The sequence below is a fragment of the Hemibagrus wyckioides genome, linkage group LG22, assembly GCF_019097595.1.
Source record: "Hemibagrus wyckioides isolate EC202008001 linkage group LG22, SWU_Hwy_1.0, whole genome shotgun sequence".
NCBI lineage: Eukaryota > Metazoa > Chordata > Actinopteri > Siluriformes > Bagridae > Hemibagrus > Hemibagrus wyckioides.
Window position 1 is genome coordinate 19,173,866 of NC_080731.1, and position 25,000 is coordinate 19,198,865.

General features: G+C 38.3%; 1 protein-coding gene across 2 annotated transcripts; it reads right to left on the reverse strand.

Annotated features, from left to right (window-relative positions):
* Positions 1-6,872: 6,872 nt before the first annotated feature.
* LOC131343712 (class I histocompatibility antigen, Non-RT1.A alpha-1 chain-like) lies at positions 6,873-14,978 on the reverse strand. Of its 2 annotated transcripts, none has more exons than XM_058375592.1 (6): positions 14,779-14,978; positions 11,804-12,061; positions 9,804-10,079; positions 7,583-7,885; positions 7,336-7,491; positions 6,873-7,037 (listed from the first exon to the last, which is right to left on the reverse strand). In XM_058375592.1, exons 1-6 carry the CDS (start codon positions 14,843-14,845, stop codon positions 7,006-7,008), a joined length of 1,092 nt encoding a protein of 363 aa, XP_058231575.1. In that variant the 5' UTR covers positions 14,846-14,978; the 3' UTR covers positions 6,873-7,005. The 2 variants fall into 2 exon arrangements, with proteins under 2 accessions (XP_058231575.1, XP_058231574.1); XM_058375591.1 differs by having other exon boundaries at positions 7,270-7,491.
* Positions 14,979-25,000: the final 10,022 nt, after the last annotated feature.

Genomic DNA, 25,000 nt, shown 5'->3' on the forward strand with positions numbered 1-25,000 from the left:
CCTATACCTTCACCAAACCTTTACCTTCACCAAACCTATACCTTCACCAAACCTTTACCTTCACCAAACCTTTACCTTCACCAAACCTTTACCTTCACCAAACCTATACCTTTACCAAACCTTTACCTTTACCAAACCTATACCTTCACCAAACCTTTACCTTCACCAAACCTTTACCTTCACCAAACCTTTACCTTTACCAAACCTATACCTTCACCAAACCTTTACCTTCACCAAACCTATACCTTTACCAAACCTTTACCTTCACCAAACCTATACCTTTACCAAACCTTTACCTTTACCAAACCTATACCTTCACCAAACCTTTACCTTTACCAAACCTTTACCTTCACCAAACCTTTACCTTCACCAAACCTTTACCTTCACCAAACCTTTACCTTTACCAAACCTATACCTTCACCAAACCTTTACCTTCACCAAACCTTTACCTTCACCAAACCTTTACCTTTACCAAACCTTTACCTTTACCAAACCTATACCTTCACCAAACCTATACCTTCACCAAACCTTTACCTTTACCAAACCTTTACCTTCACCAAACCTTTACCTTCACCAAACCTTTACCTTCACCAAACCTTTACCTTTACCAAACCTATATCTTCACCAAACCTTTACCTTCACCAAACCTTTACCTTCACCAAACCTATACCTTTACCAAACCTTTACCTTTACCAAACCTATACCTTCACCAAACCTTTACCTTTACCAAACCTTTACCTTCACCAAACCTTTACCTTCACCAAACCTTTACCTTCACCAAACCTTTACCTTTACCAAACCTATACCTTCACCAAACCTTTACCTTCACCAAACCTTTACCTTCACCAAACCTTTACCTTTACCAAACCTTTACCTTTACCAAACCTATACCTTCACCAAACCTATACCTTCACCAAACCTATACCTTTACCAAACCTATACCTTCACCAAACCTATACCTTCACCAAACCTATACCTTCACCAAACCTTTACCTTTACCAAACCTTTACCTTCACCAAACCTTTACCTTCACCAAACCTTTACCTTCACCAAACCTTTACCTTCACCAAACCTTTACCTTTACCAAACCTATATCTTCACCAAACCTTTACCTTTACCAAACCTTTACCTTTACCAAACCTTTACCTTCACCAAACCTTTACCTTCACCAAACCTATACCTTTACCAAACCTATACCTTTACCAAACCTATACCTTTACCAAACCTATACCTTTACCAAACCTATACCTTCACCAAACCTTTACCTTCACCAAACCTATACCTTTACCAAACCTATACCTTTACCAAACCTATACCTTCACCAAACCTATACCTTTACCAAACCTATACCTTTACCAAACCTATACCTTTACCAAACCTATACCTTCACCAAACCTATACCTTCACCAAACCTATACCTTCACCAAACCTTTACCTTCACCAAACCTTTACCTTCACCAAACCTTTACCTTCACCAAACCTTTACCTTTACCAAACCTATACCTTCACCAAACCTTTACCTTCACCAAACCTTTACCTTCACCAAACCTTTACCTTTACCAAACCTTTACCTTTACCAAACCTATACCTTCACCAAACCTATACCTTCACCAAACCTATACCTTTACCAAACCTATACCTTCACCAAACCTATACCTTCACCAAACCTATACCTTCACCAAACCTTTACCTTCACCAAACCTTTACCTTCACCAAACCTATACCTTCACCAAACCTATACCTTTACCAAACCTATACCTTCACCAAACCTATACCTTTACCAAACCTATACCTTTACCAAACCTATACCTTCACCAAACCTTTACCTTCACCAAACCTATACCTTTACCAAACCTATACCTTTACCAAACCTATACCTTCACCAAACCTATACCTTTACCAAACCTATACCTTTACCAAACCTATACCTTTACCAAACCTATACCTTCACCAAACCTATACCTTCACCAAACCTATACCTTCACCAAACCTTTACCTTCACCAAACCTTTACCTTCACCAAACCTTTACCTTCACCAAACCTTTACCTTTACCAAACCTATACCTTCACCAAACCTTTACCTTCACCAAACCTTTACCTTCACCAAACCTTTACCTTTACCAAACCTTTACCTTTACCAAACCTATACCTTCACCAAACCTATACCTTCACCAAACCTATACCTTTACCAAACCTATACCTTCACCAAACCTATACCTTCACCAAACCTATACCTTTACCAAACCTTTACCTTCACCAAACCTTTACCTTCACCAAACCTTTACCTTCACCAAACCTTTACCTTTACCAAACCTATATCTTCACCAAACCTTTACCTTTACCAAACCTTTACCTTTACCAAACCTTTACCTTCACCAAACCTTTACCTTCACCAAACCTATACCTTTACCAAACCTATACCTTTACCAAACCTATACCTTTACCAAACCTTTACCTTCACCAAACCTATACCTTCACCAAACCTATACCTTTACCAAACCTATACCTTTACCAAACCTATACCTTTACCAAACCTATACCTTCACCAAACCTTTACCTTCACCAAACCTATACCTTCACCAAACCTATACCTTTACCAAACCTTTACCTTCACCAAACCTATACCTTCACCAAACCTATACCTTCACCAAACCTTTACCTTCACCAAACCTATACCTTTACCAAACCTTTACCTTCACCAAACCTATACCTTTACCAAACCTATACCTTTACCAAACCTTTACCTTCACCAAACCTATACCTTCACCAAACCTATACCTTTACCAAACCTATACCTTTACCAAACCTATACCTTTACCAAACCTATACCTTCACCAAACCTTTACCTTCACCAAACCTATACCTTTACCAAACCTATACCTTTACCAAACCTATACCTTCACCAAACCTATACCTTTACCAAACCTATACCTTTACCAAACCTATACCTTTACCAAACCTATACCTTCACCAAACCTATACCTTCACCAAACCTATACCTTCACCAAACCTTTACCTTCACCAAACCTATACCTTTACCAAACCTTTACCTTCACCAAACCTATACCTTCACCAAACCTATACCTTTACCAAACCTATACCTTCACCAAACCTTTACCTTCACCAAACCTATACCTTTACCAAACCTATACCTTTACCAAACCTATACCTTCACCAAACCTATACCTTCACCAAACCTATACCTTCACCAAACCTTTACCTTCACCAAACCTATACCTTTACCAAACCTATACCTTCACCAAACCTATACCTTTACCAAACCTATACCTTTACCAAACCTATACCTTCACCAAACCTTTACCTTCACCAAACCTATACCTTTACCAAACCTATACCTTCACCAAACCTATACCTTTACCAAACCTATACCTTTACCAAACCTATACCTTTACCAAACCTATCCCTGGAGATTGTGTTGAATATCAAATTTTCTTTGATGATTTTTCTTTAGACAGGTGTCCAGATGATCTGAGCCATATTTGGTGAAGATTGGACACTTTTGGAGAAGGGGTAGTAATAACAGTATTTAGATATAAGTATATTAAACATGTTACACAAAATTGCACAAAATTTGTTACCTAGGTTCAGGTCATGGCAAAAGTTTTGGGTCAATATATGGATAAATTCAGCTTCACTTCCTGTTTGGTGACCTCACTGTTTGATTCTGTGGCCAGTTATGGGTTAACTGTTTGGACTGTCAAAATTATTTTATTTTATTTTATTTTATTTTATTTTATTTTATTACTCTAAAGATAACGTGAAAAAAAAAACTATTGGAAAAGTAGCGAAAAAACAGCTTTAGCTCGAAATCCAAAATGGTGGAAAATCATAATTAGAAATAAATTGACATCATAGGATACGTTGAACTCATCTCAACAAAAAACGTGAAAACAGAAAACGTGATTCATCTGACCAGGCCACCTTCTTCCATTGCTCCGTGGTCCAGTTCTGATGCTCACGTGCCCGTTGTTGGTGGTTTCGGTGGTGCACAGGGGTCAGCATGGGCACCCTGACCGGTCTGCGGCTATGCAGCCCCATACACAACAAACTGTCCTGCACTGTGTATTCTGACCCCTTTCTGTCAGAACCAGAATTAAATTCTTCAGCAATCTGAGCAACAAGTTCTCGTCTGCTGGATCAGACACACGGGCCAGCCTTCGCTCCACACGTGCATCAATGAGCCTTGACCGCCCATGACCCTGTCACTGGTTCACCACTGTTCCTTCCTTGGAGCACTTTTGATAGATACTGACCACTGCAGACTGGGAACACCCCACAAGAGCTGCAGTTTTGGAGATGCTCTGATCCAGTGGTCTAGCCATCACAATCTGGCCCTTCATCAAACTCGCTCAAATCCTTACACTTGTCCATTTTTCCTGCTTCTAACATCAACTTTGAGGACAAAATGTTCACTTGCTGCCTAATATATCCCACCCACTAACAGGTGCCATGATGAGGAGATACTCAGTCTTATTCACTTCACCTCTCAGTGGTCAGTATGTTCGATCAGCTGATTGGTGTATATAGTCAATATATTAATTGTTTTCGTATAAAATTTCGTAAAAAGTATTTGTATTTTTTCATTGAGAAAAGATAAATGTGTTGATTGTTTAAAACAACAAGAACAGCAACTACAACAATAATAATATCTGTGTTAATTTGGTGGGTTGTGATTTCCACCACTGTGATCCAGCTGACTCTTTAGAGCAGAGATTTACATTTTTAGAAAAACCTGAATCTATTTCTGCTCTATAAGATTTATTCTCAGGAGCAAAGTACACACACACCCAGGTTCTCAGAGAGAGGCTCTGAAGTTTCTCCTCCACGAGGGCTTCATGATCTCTATTAAATCTCACTCCAGCTCAATAACAAGCTCAATATAAAATATATTCAGTGTCCCTGATTTATTTTTATATTTTATGGTCTCTGTGTATCTTCTGTGTTCCTGCAGGTTTCTGACTCGGACTCTGTGAATTACGCTGCACTTCAGTTCTCTAAGAAGAAAACCAAGAGGGACAAGAGACACGATGTAAAGGAGGATCCACATGTTGTGTATTCTTCAGTGGGACAGAGGAATGTGTGAACATAATGTCACATATCATTTACTGCTTACTTCATATGACACTGATGTTTCTGATGATCTGTAATTGGAGGAGTTTTACCATTTAATAAATCACATTTACAGACTCAGTATTATTATATAACTGCAAGATCTTCAGGATTCTGTACATTTCTTTTTTTTACTTGAAATCCAGTCTCAAATCTGTTACTTTATCGTCCAGTGTAATAAAATATTCAGGGGCAAATTAATTATTTCTTTGTTTTGGTCTAATAAAATAACAGATTTGTAAAGGCTCTGGCAATAAAAGCTACTATTTGTGTCAATCACTTATGGTGATATTGTGTCAAAACTTTGTCCCTGTGTCCCATAAAGCACATTTCATCTCGTCATCTTGTCATGAAGCAGAAATCTATAGCAGAAATCTCATTTGCAGGCTGCTGCTGTTGTTGTAGGAACATAATGAACGCTGGGGGTGATTAAGAGTTTAATTTAATTAAGAGTTGAATTTAAGTTTCATGGTAAATCTCTAGTTGATCAGTAGGAGGCAGAAATTCTCTCTTATATTCAACATTCAAGAGCTTTATTGTCATAAGGGGGAAACAAGCATAACTTACAAGGACAATACAAAATAAAAGCAAAGAATATACAGTAAAGTGTAATAAAAATATAAATAATAGTAGCATAAAAAAGAAAGTAATGATAGAGAAAGAAGAAGAGAACCCCTATTCTAATTAGAAAAACAACTGGCAGTAAAAAATTCTTCACAGTATAAATGTGAGTGTATAAGTATCAATAAAGTGATAATTTTTAAGTGTCAGTGTAAAGTCCAGTGTTTAAATTGACCATGATTATCCGTTATGAGTGTATGATGGTCCAGCAGGTAAGTGCAGAGTGCCATTGAACACTGAATTTACCCTGATGATACAGGTGGAAGTGGCAGTGGGTTTGGACGATTTATCAGTCTAATGGCCTCGGGATAAAAACTGTTCTATTGTTCTGAGTCTTCAGCTCAGAGAGTATCACTATGGCACAGTTCCATGTTGAGTCATTGTTTACGTTTTACGTGTGTTTTTGTTTTTGTCATGTTTTGTCTCAGCCCACGTGTTGTCGTTGTTTACTATAACCTGTTTTCGGTTTGCTCTTTAATCAGTTTGTATATTTTAAGTGTGTTTTTGTACAAAGCTTTGTTTAGTGTGTAGTCGACTGTGATCGTGATTTCTAAAGCTTCAGTTTATGCTTCTTAAGTAGTAGACTGGAATTGCCTCCAGAATTTACTGATTTTTACTGAAATCCACACTTTCAGTACCTGAGCAGTGTTTCCTGGGGCAGTGGCTGTCACACAACTCCAAAGAGTGACAGATACACCCCCATGCTTAACAGATGACAAGGTGAAAAGATTCTATTCAGCCTTCATAGAGTGTCTGTGCACTAGTGTGGGTCCTCTCTAATCTTCCAGCTGAAAGATCAGATTGCTGCAACTGGTCCATTTGGAGCTTCTTCACCTCCCAAACCACACATCACTGTCACTGCTGTTTTCCAGCTGCTACACAGTTACTTAGCTATCTATTTCTTTTATAGATTGCAGTTTGCAGACACAGTGTTACACATCATCACACTTCTTACATCTCACGTCCTCTCTCTATATAATCATTGTGTTATTGCACTGATTCTACTGCACTGTTTGTTTGAATGGAAGACAGTCATTATCACTAATATTCATCTTTTATATTTGGTGTTAAATGTGTCTAATGTGTTAAGTTCTTCAGCAAGAAAAAAAAACTACTGAGTATTTAAGAAATAAAATAATTACAGTTACTTTATTATACAGAGTTTATTATACAAAAAAAATAAACCACAAAGTAGACAAGCAGGAAAAATAGATATCTTTTTATATTTTCCACAAACACTGTGTTTAAGAATATTTAAAATATACTCTCCATCCTCGTAGTGTCTCCTAAAAATCACACAGAAAGAAACACAAAGAGATTTTCTGTAAACCATGTCAAACACTCCAGGACACAATCTGGATTAAACATTATATAAAAACAAAACTTAATAATCTATTAGATTTTAAATATTATTAAATTATTATACATTATTATAAATTTTATGTAGTGTATTTGACTTTCATATGAATGAAACTAAACTTTAAAAGACATTGTGTCTGTATCAGATTTGTGTCTAACCTGAAATTGAAACATCTCTATATCTGTTCTCTGAAAACTCCACATCTGCCTCCTTCCTCCTCTCACCTGTTCTTCTTCTTCTCCATCTCCAGACCATAATTCCAGCACAAACAACGAGAGCAAGAACAACAGTCATGACCACACCAACGATGAGTCCTCCACCTGATCCTCCACCTGATCCTCCACCTGATCCTCCATTTGATCCTCCACCTGATCCTTCATCTGTTAAAGCAATGAGTTTTTATTATCTGCTGCATCAGTAAATGTGTTTTCACTGTAAATCTGCAGTTTTATAGGAAAGTGTTTCTCTTACAGATAGATTTTTTATGATTGTTTATGTTCACATTCAGCACTAACTCCTCCTTCAAGCTGCTGTGCTGAATCACGCAGGTGTAGGTGTGTTTCTGCAGATCCTCAGCTGGGACTTTCAGAATGCTTCTCTTCTGGAAGCTTCCATCCTGGTTGGGTAACGTCTCTCTGAGCTCCACGTCCTCGTTCACGTCCTCTCCGTCCTTCCTCCAGGAGATCATCACCTCTTTGGGGAAGAAACCTGTAGCGTGACACACCACCTCTGGAGAAGGCGAGTGTTTCTGGAACACTGATGGTGTAGGAGGATCTGCAGAGACACAGAGACAGAAATATTAAGAGTCTCTGAGATTTATCCATATATAAATAACATGAGAAAAAGTGACTTTAATTATTTTAAAAACGACTTTTGTTTAGAATATTTTTTTGACAAACAGTGAAATTAAAAGCTGTAAAAACCAGTTTAGAAAAAAAACACAAAATATAAAAAGTGTGATATGTTCACTTTAATAAAATGTGTTTTTGTTGTTATTTTGATGTACAGGGGTTGGAGAATGAAACTGAAACACTGGCCAATTTAGTATTGGAGGTTTTATGGCTAAATTTGACCAGCCTGGTGGCCAATCTTCATTGATTGCCCATTCCACCAGTAAGAGCAGAGTGTGAAGGTTTAATTAGCAGAGTAATAGCACAGTTTTGCTTAAAATATTGCAATGCACACAACATTATGGGAGACATATCAGAGTTCAAAAGAGGACAAATTGTTGGTGCACGTCTCGCTGGCACATCTGTGACTAAGACAGCAAGTCTTTGTGATGTATCAAGAGCCACGGTATCCAGGGTAATGTCAGCATACCACCAAGTAGGACGAACCACATCCAACAGGAGTAACTGTGGACGCAAGAGGAAGCTGTCTGAAAGGGATGTCCGGGTGCTGACCCGGATTGTATCCAAAAAACATAAAACCACAGCTGCCCAACTCACTGCAGAATTAAATGTGCACCTCAACTCTCCTGTTTCCACCAAAACTGTCCGTCGGGAGCTCCACAGGGTCAATGTACATGGCCGGGCTGCTATAGCCAAACCTTTGGTCACTCGTGCCAATGCCAAACGTCGGTTTCAATGGTGCCAGCAGCGAAAATCTTGGGCTGTGGACAATGTGAAACATGTATTGTTCTCTGATGAGTCCACCTTCACTGTCAAGGACTACCGAACCAATCTGGAGGACCATGTGCACCCAATGGTTCAAACATTGTACCCTGAAGGCGGTGCCGTGTATCAGGATGATAATGCACCAATACACACAGCAAGACTGGTGACAGAGTGGTTTGATGAACGTGAAAGTGAAGTTGAACATCTCCCATGGCCTGCACAGTCACCAGATCTAAATATTATTGAGCCACTTTGGGGTGTTTTGGAGGAGCGAGTCAGGAAACGTTTTCCTCCACCAGCATCACGTAGTGACCTGGCCACTATTCTGCAAGAAGAATGGCTCAAAATCCCTCAGGACTTGTATCTGTCATTCCCAAGACGAATTGATGCTGTATTGGCCGCTAAAGGAGGCCCTACACCATACTAATGAATTATTGTGGTCTAAAACCAGGCGTTTCAGTTTCATTGTCCAACCCCTGTATGTAAATTGGTGTTTCTACTGTAATTGCCTATTTTTATGTTTTTGTTATTGTAAAAATAATTTTTTCTTGTTGTTGTTATAACATAATTAATTTTTAATTACTAACTTAATTTTTTTTTTCCTGTTACATAAAATCAGTCATGAACTGTTATTTTCAGCCTAAAACTTAGTCCCATATTTTTAAATCAGTATACTTTAATGCAGTCTGTAATTACATCCATGTCTAAGTAACTCAATAGAAATACATTTTCATTCCTAAAATCAGCTTTAGAATGTGTGTCCCCTGGTTTACTTTACTGTAATCAGTCTGGCTCTCAGTCTACAGAGTTTTCACACAGTATAAGATAAAGCCTTTTAAATTTCCTGTTTCCACACATTTCCTGTCTTAAGGCATCAGACTTATGGTAAGAGTTTGGAGAAACACATGTGGGTGTGATGGTCAGGGGTGCACAGGGTGCACATGTACAGGTGTGTGCGTGTGTGTGCATGTGTGTGTGTGTGTGTTTGTTGCAGTGAAAGAGTTTTTATGAGGTAGTGTAAGGAAATGATTGGTGTGTGTTACAGTCACACTAACAGAGCAGATCACACACTTTACCTTTCCTCTCCAGAGTCTCTCTGCCGTAAGACACAAACTTCTTTATCCAATCAATACACTCCTTCTCCAGGTAGCTCTTCTGCTTCTTAGCCTCATATCCTGTAGGATCCCACTCCTTTATAATGATCACAGCTTGAGGTTTATCTGCAGTCCAGGTTCCAGTGTTCAGGTCCAGAGTGATGAAATCTTCTCCATCATAACCGAACTGATCATATCCTCTAGTGGTGCCGTTATCATAGAGCTCACAGACGTACATCCTCTGGAGTGTGTGAACTCCTACACACACACACACACACACACACTTTTAAGTGTAATAAGTGTAATCAGAAGCCGTGGGTGGATAAGACCATCCGGATACAACATGCGGAAAGCAGTGAAGGAGGCGAAGCAGCACTACGCTAGGAGAAAACTAGACTCACAACTCCAACAGAGTGACTCTAGGAGCCTGTGGCAGGGATTAAGGACAATTACGGACTATAAAGCACCAACATCCGGTATGATGAATGCGGAAGTGACTCTTTCAGACGAGCTGAACACCTTCTATGCTCACTTCGAGGCTGCAGCTAATGATGCTAAAGCTAATGCTACAGCTAATGCTAATGGCTGTAGACAGGAAGAGAATGCCAACACCAATGCGTTCATCATCTCTGAGCATGACGTGAGGAGAGCCTTCAGGAGAGTGAACACCAGGAAAGCAGCAGGACCAGACGGAATCTCAGGTCGGATCCTCAGAGCCTGCGCTGACCAGCTAGCACCTGTGTTCACAGACATATTCAACCTCTCCTTAACCCAGTCGGCAATCCTCACGTGCTTCAAAGAGTCCATCATTGTTCCTGTCCCGAAGAAACCCCATCCTGCTTCCCTCGACTATCGCCCTGTAGCCCTGACCTCAGTAGTGATGAAGTGCTTTGAACGGCTGGTCAGAGACTTCATCATCTCTTCACTATCTGACACACTGGAACCACTACAGTTCGCCTACCGCTCGAACCTCTCAACAGATGATGCCATTTCTTACCTCCTTCACACATCACTCACTCACCTGGACACTAGAAAGGGGAATTATGTTAGAATGCTGTTTGTTGACTACAGTTCAGCATTTAACACTATAATCCCCTCCACCCTCACCACCAAGCTGGAGCACCTGGGACTCAGCCCATCTCTTTGTCAGTGGATCTCCAATTTCCTAACTGGCAGACCACAGGCAGTAAGGATGGGCAGACATGTCTCAGCCTCACTCACCCTCAGCACTGGAGCCCCCCAGGGTTGTGTTCTGAGCCCCCTGCTGTACTCTTTGTACACGTATGACTGCATGGCCACAACCAACTCCACCACCATCATCAAGTTTGCTGATGACACCGTTGTGGTCGGACTGATCTCCGACAACAATGAGACGGCCTACCTGGAGGAGATTAAGACTCTGGAGGACTGGTGCCGGCGGAACAACCTCCACCTTAACATCAGCAAGACTAAGTCTATTCACTTATTCACTGTAACTGTTCATTACACTGAGATGAACAAGATCACAACCTGTTCATGAATATATCCATAATCCTCAAACTAAACATTCACATTTCTCACACATCAGCAGTTTACTAAACAGGAAATGAGTAAAGATCGAGTGTTTTGTGTTATTTCATGCTTTTCAGTGAGATACATTCAGTTTATCACTAGCTCCTGGTTTCTGGTTCTCTCTAATCTTTAACTGTGACAGTATGAGACCCTGACAGTGATACAGGACTGCTTTTATTCCAGGTTCATTTTTATTCCAGGGTTTTGATCATACATGAATAAATCATTGTAGCTGTGCAGAAATAAACTGAGCTCATGACCATGAAACAGATCAACTTAACAAGCTGCTTTATTAAAGTTAAAGGCTTTTGTTTTTTTTTTACCAAGTGTATCCACCATAGTGCTGTCATATTGTGTGTGTGTGTGTGTGTGTGTGTGTAGAGTACAGTCAGTGTGTAGTTATTCAAGCTCTGAGTGTGTTTTATTCTCACCTTCAGTCTGTTTAAAACTTTGCATTACAGAAATCAGGTGGAATATGAAGGTGTCCTGTTCATCCTGCTGCTTCTCCATCTCGCTTTTCCAGTAATCTGGATCATCAACACTGATCTTCTTCATCCACTCTGTCTTTGGGATCATCTTCCTGATGTTACTGTCGTAATACTGAAACTGCTGTCCATCCAGCAGACCAACAGAAGTGAAATTTATCCTTGCTGTCACTGCAGTGAAGAGATACTGAAGAGAGTGTGTGTCTGTAAAAGATGAAATTGTTTTCAGTTAAAATTTCATTCATTCTTTCTTTCTTTCTTTCTTTCTCACTGTTCCTACTTTTTTTAGTAGAATTGAGATAATCACTTACTTGAGATAGTTGTCACTTCTATTGATCTGATTTTGGAAAAAGACTTTTGATACTTTTTATGGGGAAAAACTAAATCATAACCCCAGCTGAAGAGATAAAATATATAAACCAGAACACAGAGAGATTTATACTTCAGTAACAGACACATAAGAGCTTCCCCTATTATAAAACTCCAGTCCCCCCTGCTGACCACACACTGACCATACACCTGAGTCTGTCACCCCTTTCTTCTGTTTCAGTGTTATTTTATTTTACACAGGAGGGGGTCTAAAACATTTTTACACACCACACTCGAGAGCACCCTCTACAGAACTAGTTGGCGAGCGGAGCGGACGAATACATCGTCATGTGGCGCTATACGAGGAAGACAGCTTTGTTTACATTTGCCGGCATAGGTGAGTGACATAGGTACTTATGTACATTATGTGAATTCCGATTTACGGCGAAAATCGCGTTACGTTGCGCCGTAGGAATGGAATTCCGACGTAAGCTGAGGACCCCCTGTAATCAAGAGACCAAAAGAGCTTTGAGTGGATATAGTTGAAGAAAATGTGCTCAGAGATTTCAATATCACTTTCGCCTAATTTACAAGAGTTTTGCTCAATTTCAAATTTTGATGGAAGGAATTCTTTCAATAGATATACTATATTGCCAAAAGTTTTGGGACACCCATCCAAATCATTGAATTCAGGTATTCCAATCACTTCCATGGCCACAAGTGCATAAAATTAAGCACCTAGGCATGCAGACTTCTTCTACAAAAATTTGTGAAAGAAAGGGTCACTCTCAGGAGCTCAGAGAATTCAAGCGTGGTACCGTGATAGCTTTCCACCTGTGCAATGAAAAATTTCATAAAATTTCCTCACTACTAAATATTCCATGGCCAACTGTTAGTGGTATTATAACAAAGTGGAAGTAATTGGGAAGAACAGCAACTAGGCCACAAAGTGTTCATCAGAGTCAATAGCTGTGTGGCCTTCAGATTAGCTTAAGAACCATGCGTAGAGAGCTTCATGGAATAGGTTTTCGTGGCCAAGCAGCTGCATCCAAGCCTTAGATCACCAAGTGCAATGCAAAGTGTCAGATGCAGTGGTGTAAAGCACACCGCTACTCTAAATCAGTGGAGACCTTCTCTGGAATGACCAATCATGCTTCTCTGTCTGGCAATCTGATGGACGAGTCTGGGTTTGGCGGTTACCAAGAAATCGGTACTTGTCTGACTGCATTGTGCAAAATGTAAAGTTTGGTGGAGGGGGGATTATGGTGTTGGGTTGTTTTTCAGGGGTCGGGCTTAACCCCTTAGTTCCAGTGAAAGGAACTCTTAATACTTCAGCATACCAAGGCATTTTGAACAATTGCGGATGGCCCATTCCTGACTGTGCACCAGTGCACATAACAAGGTCCATAAAGACATGGATGAGTGAGTTTGGTGTAGAGGAACTTGTCTGGCCTCAACCCCATAGAACACCTTTGGGATGAATTAGAGCAGAGACTGTGACCTTCTCGTCCAACATCAGTGCCTGACCTCACAAATGCGCTTCTAGAGGAATGGTCAGAATTTCCCATAAACACAGTCCTTAACCTTGTGGAAAGCCTCCTCAGAAGAATCAAAGCTGTTATAGCTGTAAAGGGCGGGACAACTCCATATTAAACTCTACAGATTAAGAATGGGATGTCATTAAAATTCATGTGCATGTAAAGGCAGACGTCCCAAAACTTTTGGCAATATAGTTTATGTCATTCATTATTTTAAATTGAAGCTCTTTTATTGGCCCACTGGTTCTCAACTGACAGCTCATCTCTAGTGACGTCACTGACGCGCGACTTTGCCAGTTATGCCGAGTTCACACTGCAGGATTTCCCCAGTGGTCAGATCACTGTTGTTTTCACACTGCATTCAGCTGCTGCTGTGTCCACATTGCACGACTTCACAATAGGAAGAATCACTGACCACTCTGTCTGGTCCGCAAACTGCGTTTCACAACCGAGCGCACGTGAGAAGTGATAAGCCATGCTTGCTGATATTGTGGTCTTTAACTTCCCTGAACTGCGCACTGCCCAGTATCTCACTGTCTCATTGGCTGTAGGTCATCGCCGAGGTGTTTTTCAGCCAGAACTCCTTCCAGGACTTTGAGTCCCCGCCAGGTCCAGATATTTAACATGACTAATATTTCATGGGCGTCGGGGACTCATCGGTGACCCTCAGATCGCGTCTCTGACCATTCACACTGTGTAATGGTCACTCGCGTGCACGAGCTCCGATTTGCCTCCGATTTCGGGCATTTGTCGGCGATTTCGCAAAACCTGAAAATTGGGGCTAAAATCAGGGCTAAAACTCGCAGTGTGAACCCGGCATTAGTGTTTAACCCTAGTAACACAGTTAGTGTTCGGAGAAACCGAAACCGAAAGTAAAGACGGTCACCGTGTCACAGCACCTTGGGTTTAATGTACGCCTTTTTAATGTTTTAAAGTATTATAGTTTAATGTTCTACATTGTACGTTATCTTTAACAAGATATTCTAATTATATTTTCATAATCTGTTGAAGTACTGAGACACATTTACACAAAACAGTTTTAATATCATCTGATAGTTTAGTGTTAGAACTCACCTGATAATGAAAGAGGAGAAAAAGAGAGAAGGAGCAGAACTTTCATTAAAACGCTGCCCTCCTCCATTTGAACTCTATAGAAGATTGTTTATGAACAAATTTAATAAAGACAGCCATAAATAAATTCCGTAAAGCTCTTTATAGGACCGAAAGATTCGACGCTTCTTTCGTGGAAGTTACCGCGCTCCCTGTTACGTGATGACGTAACAGTGGAGTGTGTTTTTACTCCGCCCCTCCGCGGCTTGTCCTTTAATTTCATTTTAAATTAATTACAACAGTGTTAGAGTTCATACATCTAGCAACTGAAACCAATTCAATAAACTTATTATAATATTGATATAGTTTATATAACTTTGATTTGTTTTATCCACGTTGTTTTCGTTCTCCTAGTTTTCCGTGTAGTAACAGACACGCCCCATGTTTATACAGAGCCTGCTGTACAGCAGCCATTTTCTCTCCATGATTATTAAAGATTACCGGATTATTTCTGCTTAAACTGTAGCTATTGTTTAGAGTAGGTTTCAGGTGTTTATTTTTTTTTAAAACAACACGTGGTCTATTTTCTGTTTATTCTATCAGCCGAATGTCTGGGTCAGCTGAATTTTGTGTATCTGCACCACATCATGTATTCACTATTATTAATATCATTCAGACACAACACCTGACCACACAGTGTCACTCAGGGGAATGACAGAGGAACAGGATCCCGATCGCTGGCTGGAACTATTTATACTGATTCACAATACACTTTTGGTGTAGCTCATGATTTTGGTAAAATTTGGCATGCACATGGTTTTAAAGCCAATTTCACATGCTAATTTTTCAGATCATTTAGACGCATGTAATCTAAACATCTAGCTGTCATTAAGGTCAAGGGTCATGAACCAGGAGATTCTGAAATGGCTCAGGATAACTCTTTACCTGATGAAGAAGCCAAATAGACTCCCAAAGAGGGCACACCCTTAGCTTTTGTGTATACAGTTCTGCCACAGTATTTTTTTTGTTTGCAAATATTTTGACTCCACTAGATATTGATATATCTTTTTTTACAGACACAGGCTACAAAACAAGATCTTTTGACTTGGTCTTCTGAGAACCGTTCACCCTCAGATGAGGACGGACTGATTCCCTATACCCTCAGGGCCGCGCTGCACTCTCCTGATCTGTCTGTTCTGCCATTTCTCATGCACCATTTTCATGGTATCTCATATGCTGGATGAAGAGGAATGATTAAGAATATCAACAAACAATTTTGTATTCTAAATGTTACTAAAACTGCCAAATTGATACTCGATGTCAATATCTCACATCTGACTGGACTTAGGCAGAATAAATCCCTCTCCACATTTTCACCTCAACTCACCTTCTGCACCTGCAAACACTCAACAACAAGCACAAGCTAATTCTTTGTGACAGCTCTTTCATAATAAAACTATAGAATATATAAGATTACTGGAACTTCTGAAGGTCTTTCTGAGCTCTGTGTTGATCTCAAGCTGAAGAGGAAACAACATTCAAGTCAAACACATCGCCTCCTGTTTACTCTGTAATTAAAATGTCATTAATTCATTAAAACTTGTTACTTCACTCATCACACTGATTATAAAAATGAGAAAACACTGTAATTTTAATCGCTGTATTACTCAATCATGCTTTCAATGAATGAATTTGAATTTTAAGAAATCAGTGGAAAGTGTTGTCTAACTGTTAGCAGTTCTATGATAGGAAGAAAATATTTATGCATATATGCATACATACATTTTTGTTAGTAATATAATATCCATAATATCTACATGATTTAATGCAATCTTGCTGATTAGTTTCTGAATGTACAGATGTACATGTGTTTCTAATAAAGTGGACATTTTTCCATTGAGTAAACCTGCATGTAAAGTCACAGTGTAACCAGTAGGGGGCGATCAGAGTACCTGTGTCTCAGAGCACCTGTATGATTCTGTGTCAAACTGCAGTGAACCCTATAGGAAACCCTGTCTAGTTAAGTAAATTTTTTTTCATTTCATTGTCTGTACCGCTTATCCGATCTATCACTGGGCCTGTGCCTATCTCAGGCGTCATCGGGCATCAAGGCAGGATACACCCTGGACGAAGTGCCAACCCATCGCAGGGCAGACACACTCACTCACGCAATCACACACTACGGACAATTTAGAGACTTCAATCAGCCTAGAAGCATGTCTTTGGACTGTGGGAGGAAACCGGAGCACCCGGAGGAAACCAACACAGGCACAGGGTGAACATGCAAACTCCACACAGAAAGGCCCCTGCCTGTTCGAACCTAGTTACACTACCAGTCAAAAGTTTGGACACATCTTCTAATTCCATGGTCTTTCCTGATAATCCACAATAATGTCCTTTGAACAGTTGATGTTGAGATATGTCTGCTACTGATGCTCTGTAAAGCCTTCATAACGCCTCTAATCTGAGGTGCTGTTAATTGGTGATTTCTGAGGCTGGTAACTCTAAATGAACTTCTCCTCTGCAGCAGAGGTCAGTTTTGGTCTTGCTTTACTGGGAGGGTCTTCATATGAGCCAGTTTCATCATGGTGCTTGATGGGTTTTGCAAATGCACTTGACAATACTGTTCTTGCAAGAACTATTCCAGAACACCTGACCTTCGTGTCTTAAAATAACAACTGACTGTTTTTTGTTGTCATTACATATGGATTACTGAAGTCCATGTGTGTTATTTCATAGTTTTGAAATCTCCAGTATTGTTCTAGAATGTAGAAAATAAATCCCTAAACAAAAAACACTGAATTAAAAGGTGTGTCCACACTTTTGACTGGTAGTGTAAGTTCATAAGTATTTCAATTATATATTTAAATAATAAGTATGTGGAAACTCTACACTGTGTGTGTGTATTGTGTGTGTGTGTGTGTGTGTGTATTGTGTGTGTGTGTGTGTGTATTGTGTGCATTTTAGATGCTTGTAATGTAGTTTGTCAGGCCAAATGTCTGGTGATCTGACTCACTGAATCACTACAGATTACAGATAAGAATCGGTTGATCATACACATTCATTTTCTATATATTTTTTTTGGTAACACCAGACTCACCTACAGTTGAACTACAGGTCACACTGTCAAAATGTGTCACACTGTCAAAATGGCCAAAAAGTTTTTAAAAAATGCAACAAATGAATGAATTTACATTTAAAATTAAAGGCAGAAATCTGTGATATATCAAACAGTAAAAACTATATATGTCAAAAAATAAATAAAAAATGTTATTTTTCATTTAAAAACCTGCCTATCAAAGTTGTGTCCTCACTTTGCGTCAGTTTTTTTTTTTTTAAACCTTGAATAAATCAGGCAGTTTCATGGTCAGTGTCATGGTCAGTGTCATGGTCAGCTGTTACTGTGAGGATCCCTTTCCTAGTTCCTGCTCATGGTGGATGCAGCAGTAAGGCACATTGCTTAGCAAGTTTTTCTATATTTTAAACAAACAGTGTGTAAATCTCTGCAGTCACAGCTTTAACATGTCAACACTCTCTTCTCACTGTTATAATCTTTGTCAGTATTTATGGGATAAATCTTGGTATTTTGTTATTAAGGCAGATTCAACTTTGGAAAAACCAAAATGGCTGCACTATCCAACCCATGGTTAAGATGGAAAAACCTTTCAGATGTCTGTTGATCAATTGCATATGTTTGTTTAGAGGGAATTTTGCAAGTAGCCAAAAAACTACATGAAAGATTGAATTATTGTGCAAAAGTGAAACCCGAGCTGCATTGGTAGTCAAGTGGGTAACAGATTCAGGTGAAACACATTTAGGTGCTTAATTAATCAGTTAAGCAGACCGATCAAATTAGACATCCTTAGGAAAGTGGTTGGGCAACACTGATTAAAAGAGAGAGGAAACCACCAAAACTATTGTAGTGCCAAGGAGTCAAACAATGCCAAGAGGAAAGGAGATATCTGAGGACATGAGGAAGAAGGTGGTGACCGCCCATCAGTCTGGGGAAGGCCATAAGACCATCTCCAAGATCTTCCAACTCCATCCATCTACTGTAAGACAAATCATCTACAAATGGAGAGCATTCAACATGACCACAACTTTGCCTAGAAGTGGACGCCCATCAAAACTATCAAGAAGCAAAAATAATAAATGAGGTAAAGGCCAACCTACACATCACCTCTAGAGAGATCTTTGACATCAAGTACCACTTTATAAAAGAAACTGTGAATGATGGCAAGGTAATCTTGGAATACTGTCCTACAGAGCAAATGGTTGCTGACATTATGACAAAGCCAGCCACTAAGCTAAAGATAAAGAGGTTTGCTCGAGACATGTTTGGCACTTAATAGTGTAAAGAGTGTATGTTTACATTGTTTATGTGAAAGAGAAGCCTTATTTGTTATTTTGTTTTCAGGTAACTCAGTGAGCTAAGAGTGAGTGGGGGTGTTAAGTGTTGTACTCTTACTCATTAGATTACGGCATCAGCTGAACTACATCGTGTTTTATTAAAGGTATTATGGTACATTTGGGTGTGAAGTCATTACGTTATACAATGCACTATACATAAAAAAATAAAGTGTTCATGTCAGATGTACAGAGCCAGCTTTCTAAATAAATGTTCCAAAGAATTGGATAATGAGACGTGTAACATTTTGTTAGTTTTCTTACACGTGTTGAAAAGAACTGTGTACCTGAACTTAACACTGATGTTTCTGATGGTCTGTATTTAAAGGAGTTCTACTATTCAATAAATCACATTTACAGACTTAGTATTATTGTATAACCGCAAGCATTTTAGGATTCTTTACATTTCTTTTTTTGAATTTACTTTTATCAAGTCTCTTAGTTTATTATCCAGTGTATTCATGGGCAAATTGGTGCATTTAGTTGTTTGGTTGTTGTGCCTATTTAGATAACAGGTTTGTAAAGCCTCTGGAAATAAAAAACTGCTGTTTGTGGCACTAATGATATTAATTTTTAAAATAGGGCAGCATAAAAAATAAATAAAAACATTGTATTGATCTGCTGTAGTGAATATTAATACTGACAGAACGGACTTAATAACGGATTTAATAAAGAAATACATTTTTAAACTGGGGCAGCACAATAGCTTAGTGGTTAGCACTGTTGCCACAGCAAGAAGGTCCTGGGTTCGAATCTTGTGCCTGCGTGGGTTTCTCTGGTTTCCTCCCACAGTCCAAAAAAATGTACATTAGGTTGATTGGTAATTCTAAAAAAGTTGTTCATCTATGTGGCCCTGTGATGGACTGGTGACCTGTCCAGGGTGTACTCCTGCCCTTCGCCCTATGTGTGCTGGGATAGGCTCCAGTAGACCCCTGTGACCCTAATTAGGTATAGACAATGGATGGATTTTTAAAAACATTGAGAAACAATACATTTACAAACATATTTGTACAGTGGCTTGAATATATTAATATATTTTTATTGCTTTATTATACTTCTATTATTTTATTATACTTTGATCATAAGCATTATTTATCCTCTTATCTGTAACACTGTAACATACCCCGCTGCTGAAAATAAAACATATTCACCTAAATCTTTCCACTGTACTGCCTCCAGACCCTGGACTAAACACTTCAACTTATTCAGCACTTCCTCAGGATCGGTGTCAAGATCCTGCCGTCACAAAAACAGTGACGTCACTTACTACCATAGTGTTGATTGGCTAGGAAAGAGCCGTAGGATGAGGACCAGTGGACCAATGGAGACTTTTGTCCCGCCCCTAATTTGCATAAACCTCTAGTTGTGATTCCTGGAATCGCAAACAAGCACCATGGAAAGAAGAAGAGAGAAAACAGAGACAGAATAAAGAGAAAATTAAACAACAAGCATCCAGTTCTGTGATCCGCTACTATTATATATATATTTTTACCACCACGATACTTAGGGCGTGAATATGACGCCATATTGTTTTTCTTTATTAAAGTAATTCATAAAGTTTCTCCACAACGAGGACTTTCTGTCCAGCAGAAGCCAGTTAGATTGAACTGATTTATTATTTCTATTTCATTGTCCCCGCTGTGTTCTCATTGTACACATGCCCTGATTGAGCACTAGGTGGCGCTCTGATGGTTTCTATAAATAAACAGTAGTGTTGATCTGGAGCTGAAGGAGAAACGAGGTTCAAATCAAACAAATCACCTCCTGTTTATTCTGTAATTTAAAGATCAGTAATTCATAAAAAAACATTTTACTGCACACCTCACACTGATTATAAATAAAGAAAACACTGTAACTTTAGTCTCTTTAATATTCAATCATGTTTTTCAATGATATATTTTTAAAGAAGATAGAAGTGTTGTCTAACTGTTAGCAGTTCTGTGTTAGGAAGAAAATATTTTAATACTTAAAATATATATACTACATGTATTAATCTTTCTTTCCTACATTATCATTTAGGATAGTGTATGGTGATGAAATATTTAAATTAATCAACAGTAAGAGCAGGTTAGCTGATACACTAGGTATCACAAGCCACCTCGACCGATAATGGTCATATTTTTAAATGATGCAGAACTTCAGATTACAGTACAGTGTGTTGTGTTTCTCTGTGAAGCTGTTTTAAATAAACTGAATAGCTAAATAGAGATAAACATTAGTACCACAACACGCTAATTAACAAAATCTATATGAATATATATGCATACATACATGTATATTATGTACATGCGCATAACACAATATCCATAATATCTACATGATTTTATGCATTGTGTTGCTGATTAGATTCTGAATGTACAGATGTACATGTGTTCCTAATAAAGTGGACATTTTCCCCTTTAGTAAACCTGCATGTAAAGGCACAGTGTAACCAGTAGGGGGAGCCAGAGTACCTGTGTCTCAGAGCACCTGTATGATTCTGGGTCAAACTGCAGTGAACCCTATAGGAAACCCTGTCTAGTAACCATTAAGCTAATAATTATTTTAATTATAAAATAATAATATATAAAAAATATAAATAAATAAATATAAAATATAGTAAATAAAAATATTTGTGGAGACACTACACTGTGTGTGTGTGTATATATTGTGTGCATTGTGTATTAGAAGCTTGTAACTGCTTTTGTTCACGAAATATTACAAAATGCTTTCAGAGCATTTCATTTAATGGATATGATCATAGTAAAAACTGTAAGAAACTGTTCTTGCAGATATATTTTGTTATATTTGTATTATTATATTAATAATACAAATATTATTATATATAATATTATTATATTAAATGTTTAGCTATTTTCTTTCTTTCTTTCTTTCTTTCTTTCTTCTACACACAGTCTGACAGGTTTGTGTAATATATCTTTATTTACAGTGTTAAACTGTTCACTAAAATAAAAGTCCAACACTGACTGAAGGGAAGAGAAACTATTACTGATTCATTAAAATGATTACACAAGTCCACACCTAACAGTGAGCGAGTGTAAGAAGTATAATGTAAGATTTTACTTTTAAAAAAGTACTAAAATAATATTTTCCTGTACGTTTTGCGAAATCTAATCATATTTTCATGGTTAATATTTCATTCTAACTCAGAAACGCTTTCCACAAAATGGGGCAGAACCACTTCATTTGAAGAGAGGGGGAGTTTGGGTTGTACCAAGTCCTTTCGTGCTACTTAATGCATTAATGCTAATAGCGGCCACATCGGTGCTACACAGATTAAAAAGTATTTTATGCTAAAAGTTTATTACAACTAAACATTTCATGCTTTGTTTAAGATGTTCAATAAAACAGAGACACGTAGAAAATTCACTTTAAATTCGTTGTTATGGAAACCGAGCGGCTCGCTTTGCTCTCTGGTGAAGCGCTAGGTAAAGTGACTCGGTGGAGTGAGTCGATTCTTTTCCGCGAGACGCGTCCATCCGGACCGCAAATCCTTTTTCACATAATGAAATAAATATATTCCAAACGCTATTTTCTAATAAAATCAAATTTATATCAGGCACATCAAGGTCAGCTCAGTAGAGCCGTTTGGGTCCTACGGCGCCACGGGTTGCTACTACAGTTGCTATGCTCCTGTTATTGTGTTCAGACACGTGGGTATGAGGACAGAGAGGAGAGCAGAGAGCAAAACAATGGCCTTCTCTAAATAAGGAAAGATGATGATGAAAACCGAGTTGTCCGAGATGAAGGACCGTGCCGGACACTGTTTTTTCCTGGACTTAGGAAAGTGGCACTACACACCCTGAGCATGTTTGGTTCATCATTTAACTGTGAGTCAGGATTCTCAACACTTAACGTTATCCAAAGTAAATACAGGTCAAGAATGACCAATGGACATTTACAGTCCAGTTAGAGGATCGCACTGACCACATTCCTCCCAAGTGAAAGGCCAGAGCCAGTTTCTCCCACTGAAGTTCTCAATCAGAAAACGTATACAAATGAATATGAATGTAATGTGATATATATATTGGAACTAAGACGTTTTATGCCTCCACCTTTAAGTTCAACTCAGTTCAGCATAACAGGAAATTTTATTTAATATTAATAGAGTTTTAAAGAAACAGTACAAATGAACAGTGAAGGCTTTCTTGCACTTTATTTTTGCCTGTTTGTTTTTTGATGATGATCTTTTTCCACTGCAGTGTGAAGCACAGAAGAGAGCAGTGTTCATCATTAGGTACATTTAGTTAAGTAGAGACAATACATGTAAAGATAAAATGTGATATTGTGTTTTGTTTTGTTTTGTTTGACCCAGTGAGGTTTGCATCATTAATTATGATTGTTAATCCCAGATCAGCAAAAAAAAATGACTGTATTTTTCCTTTTATCTATTTTATTGTGTCCAATAAAAATGTTGTTTCCACTCATTTGTTTAGTCTGGCAAAAATCATCAGTTCATGTTTTAAGGTATATAATTGTCCGGACCTCAGCTGGCAAGGAGGGTTCATTTACTGGAATTTAGTGGAAGACCCCTGTTGTAGTGTATGATTTAATATGTATACACATCTCTCATATAGACTCTGTTTATACCTGAGACACAGAAATGCTGATAGTGAATTAATTCTTGTTTTATGCTGTAATTCTATTTAATAGAAAAAGCAGTGATTCGACATCTGTTACTTGGTCCATTTCGTACTGAACAGTCATGAATCTGTGGTTTAATCATAAATATTATGGGTGATTGAAAATACTATGCTGATAGATTTATTTCAAATACATTTTATTAGTATAGAGATTTTAATAAGACTAGATAGTCTCAAAGCAGCTTCAGAGAAATCCAGATGTAGATTTAGATCCCTAATGAACACTCCAGATGTGACAGTGGTGTGGAAAAAACTCCCTGAGATAATATGAAGAAGAAACCAGACTGAAAGAGGAACAGCAAGAACAATTTTTTCTTTTTTTCACCTCCAGAAATGGACAGATTCTTACCTGCATTCACGTCTATAAAGAGATCACACTTACATCCACATAGGAAACTGTCTGGTTACTGTTACTGTGGATAATTATTTACATTCTTAGAATTAAATTATTTATAGAGAATAGTGAATTATAGGGAATAATTTTAGCTATAAGATTGAATTAGTTGACAAATAAAAAGACATATACATAAATACACAATTTGGATTATTTTAATACAATAAAATAGTATAAAATTTTAAAGCCGACTAAGGTTTACTTTTTTTTTCATCAACATTTAGCTGTCTAATAAGCAGGTAGGACTCGTGCAAAGACCTGAAACCTCTCTAACCACAAGTTTATAAGGAGCATCTGACCATTGCATTGTTGAATTTTTTCCAACCACAGAGCTGACACTCAGGACATTTATCTGCATTACGATGAACCACAAACATACATGAATCTCACCTTGCATTTTGTCGCCTCTGACCACCGGCTGCTTTCTCACACTCTGCTGTTTCCACTTATCAATTTGCATAAACGCAACTGAATTATTACCATCATTATAATTTTCTAGAAATGATGTCTGAGTGTTCATGTGTATAATTCATAGATCAATTCACACTGATACTAAAAACAAATGAAAAATTACACAGGGCTGAAGATTTTTAGTTTAATATAAAACTGATTAAATATCTTCCTACACAAAATCCTCCTGATTAACTAAACCTGGAGTGTTAAATTGGTTCATTTGGTTTGGTTTTGGTATTATTTTTTTAATTATATAAAAAAGGTGAATAAACAGTACTACTATTAAAATACATGCATTAAAGGATTTTTAATGTAATACATTAAAGTGAATTTGTTTTGGTGTAACTGT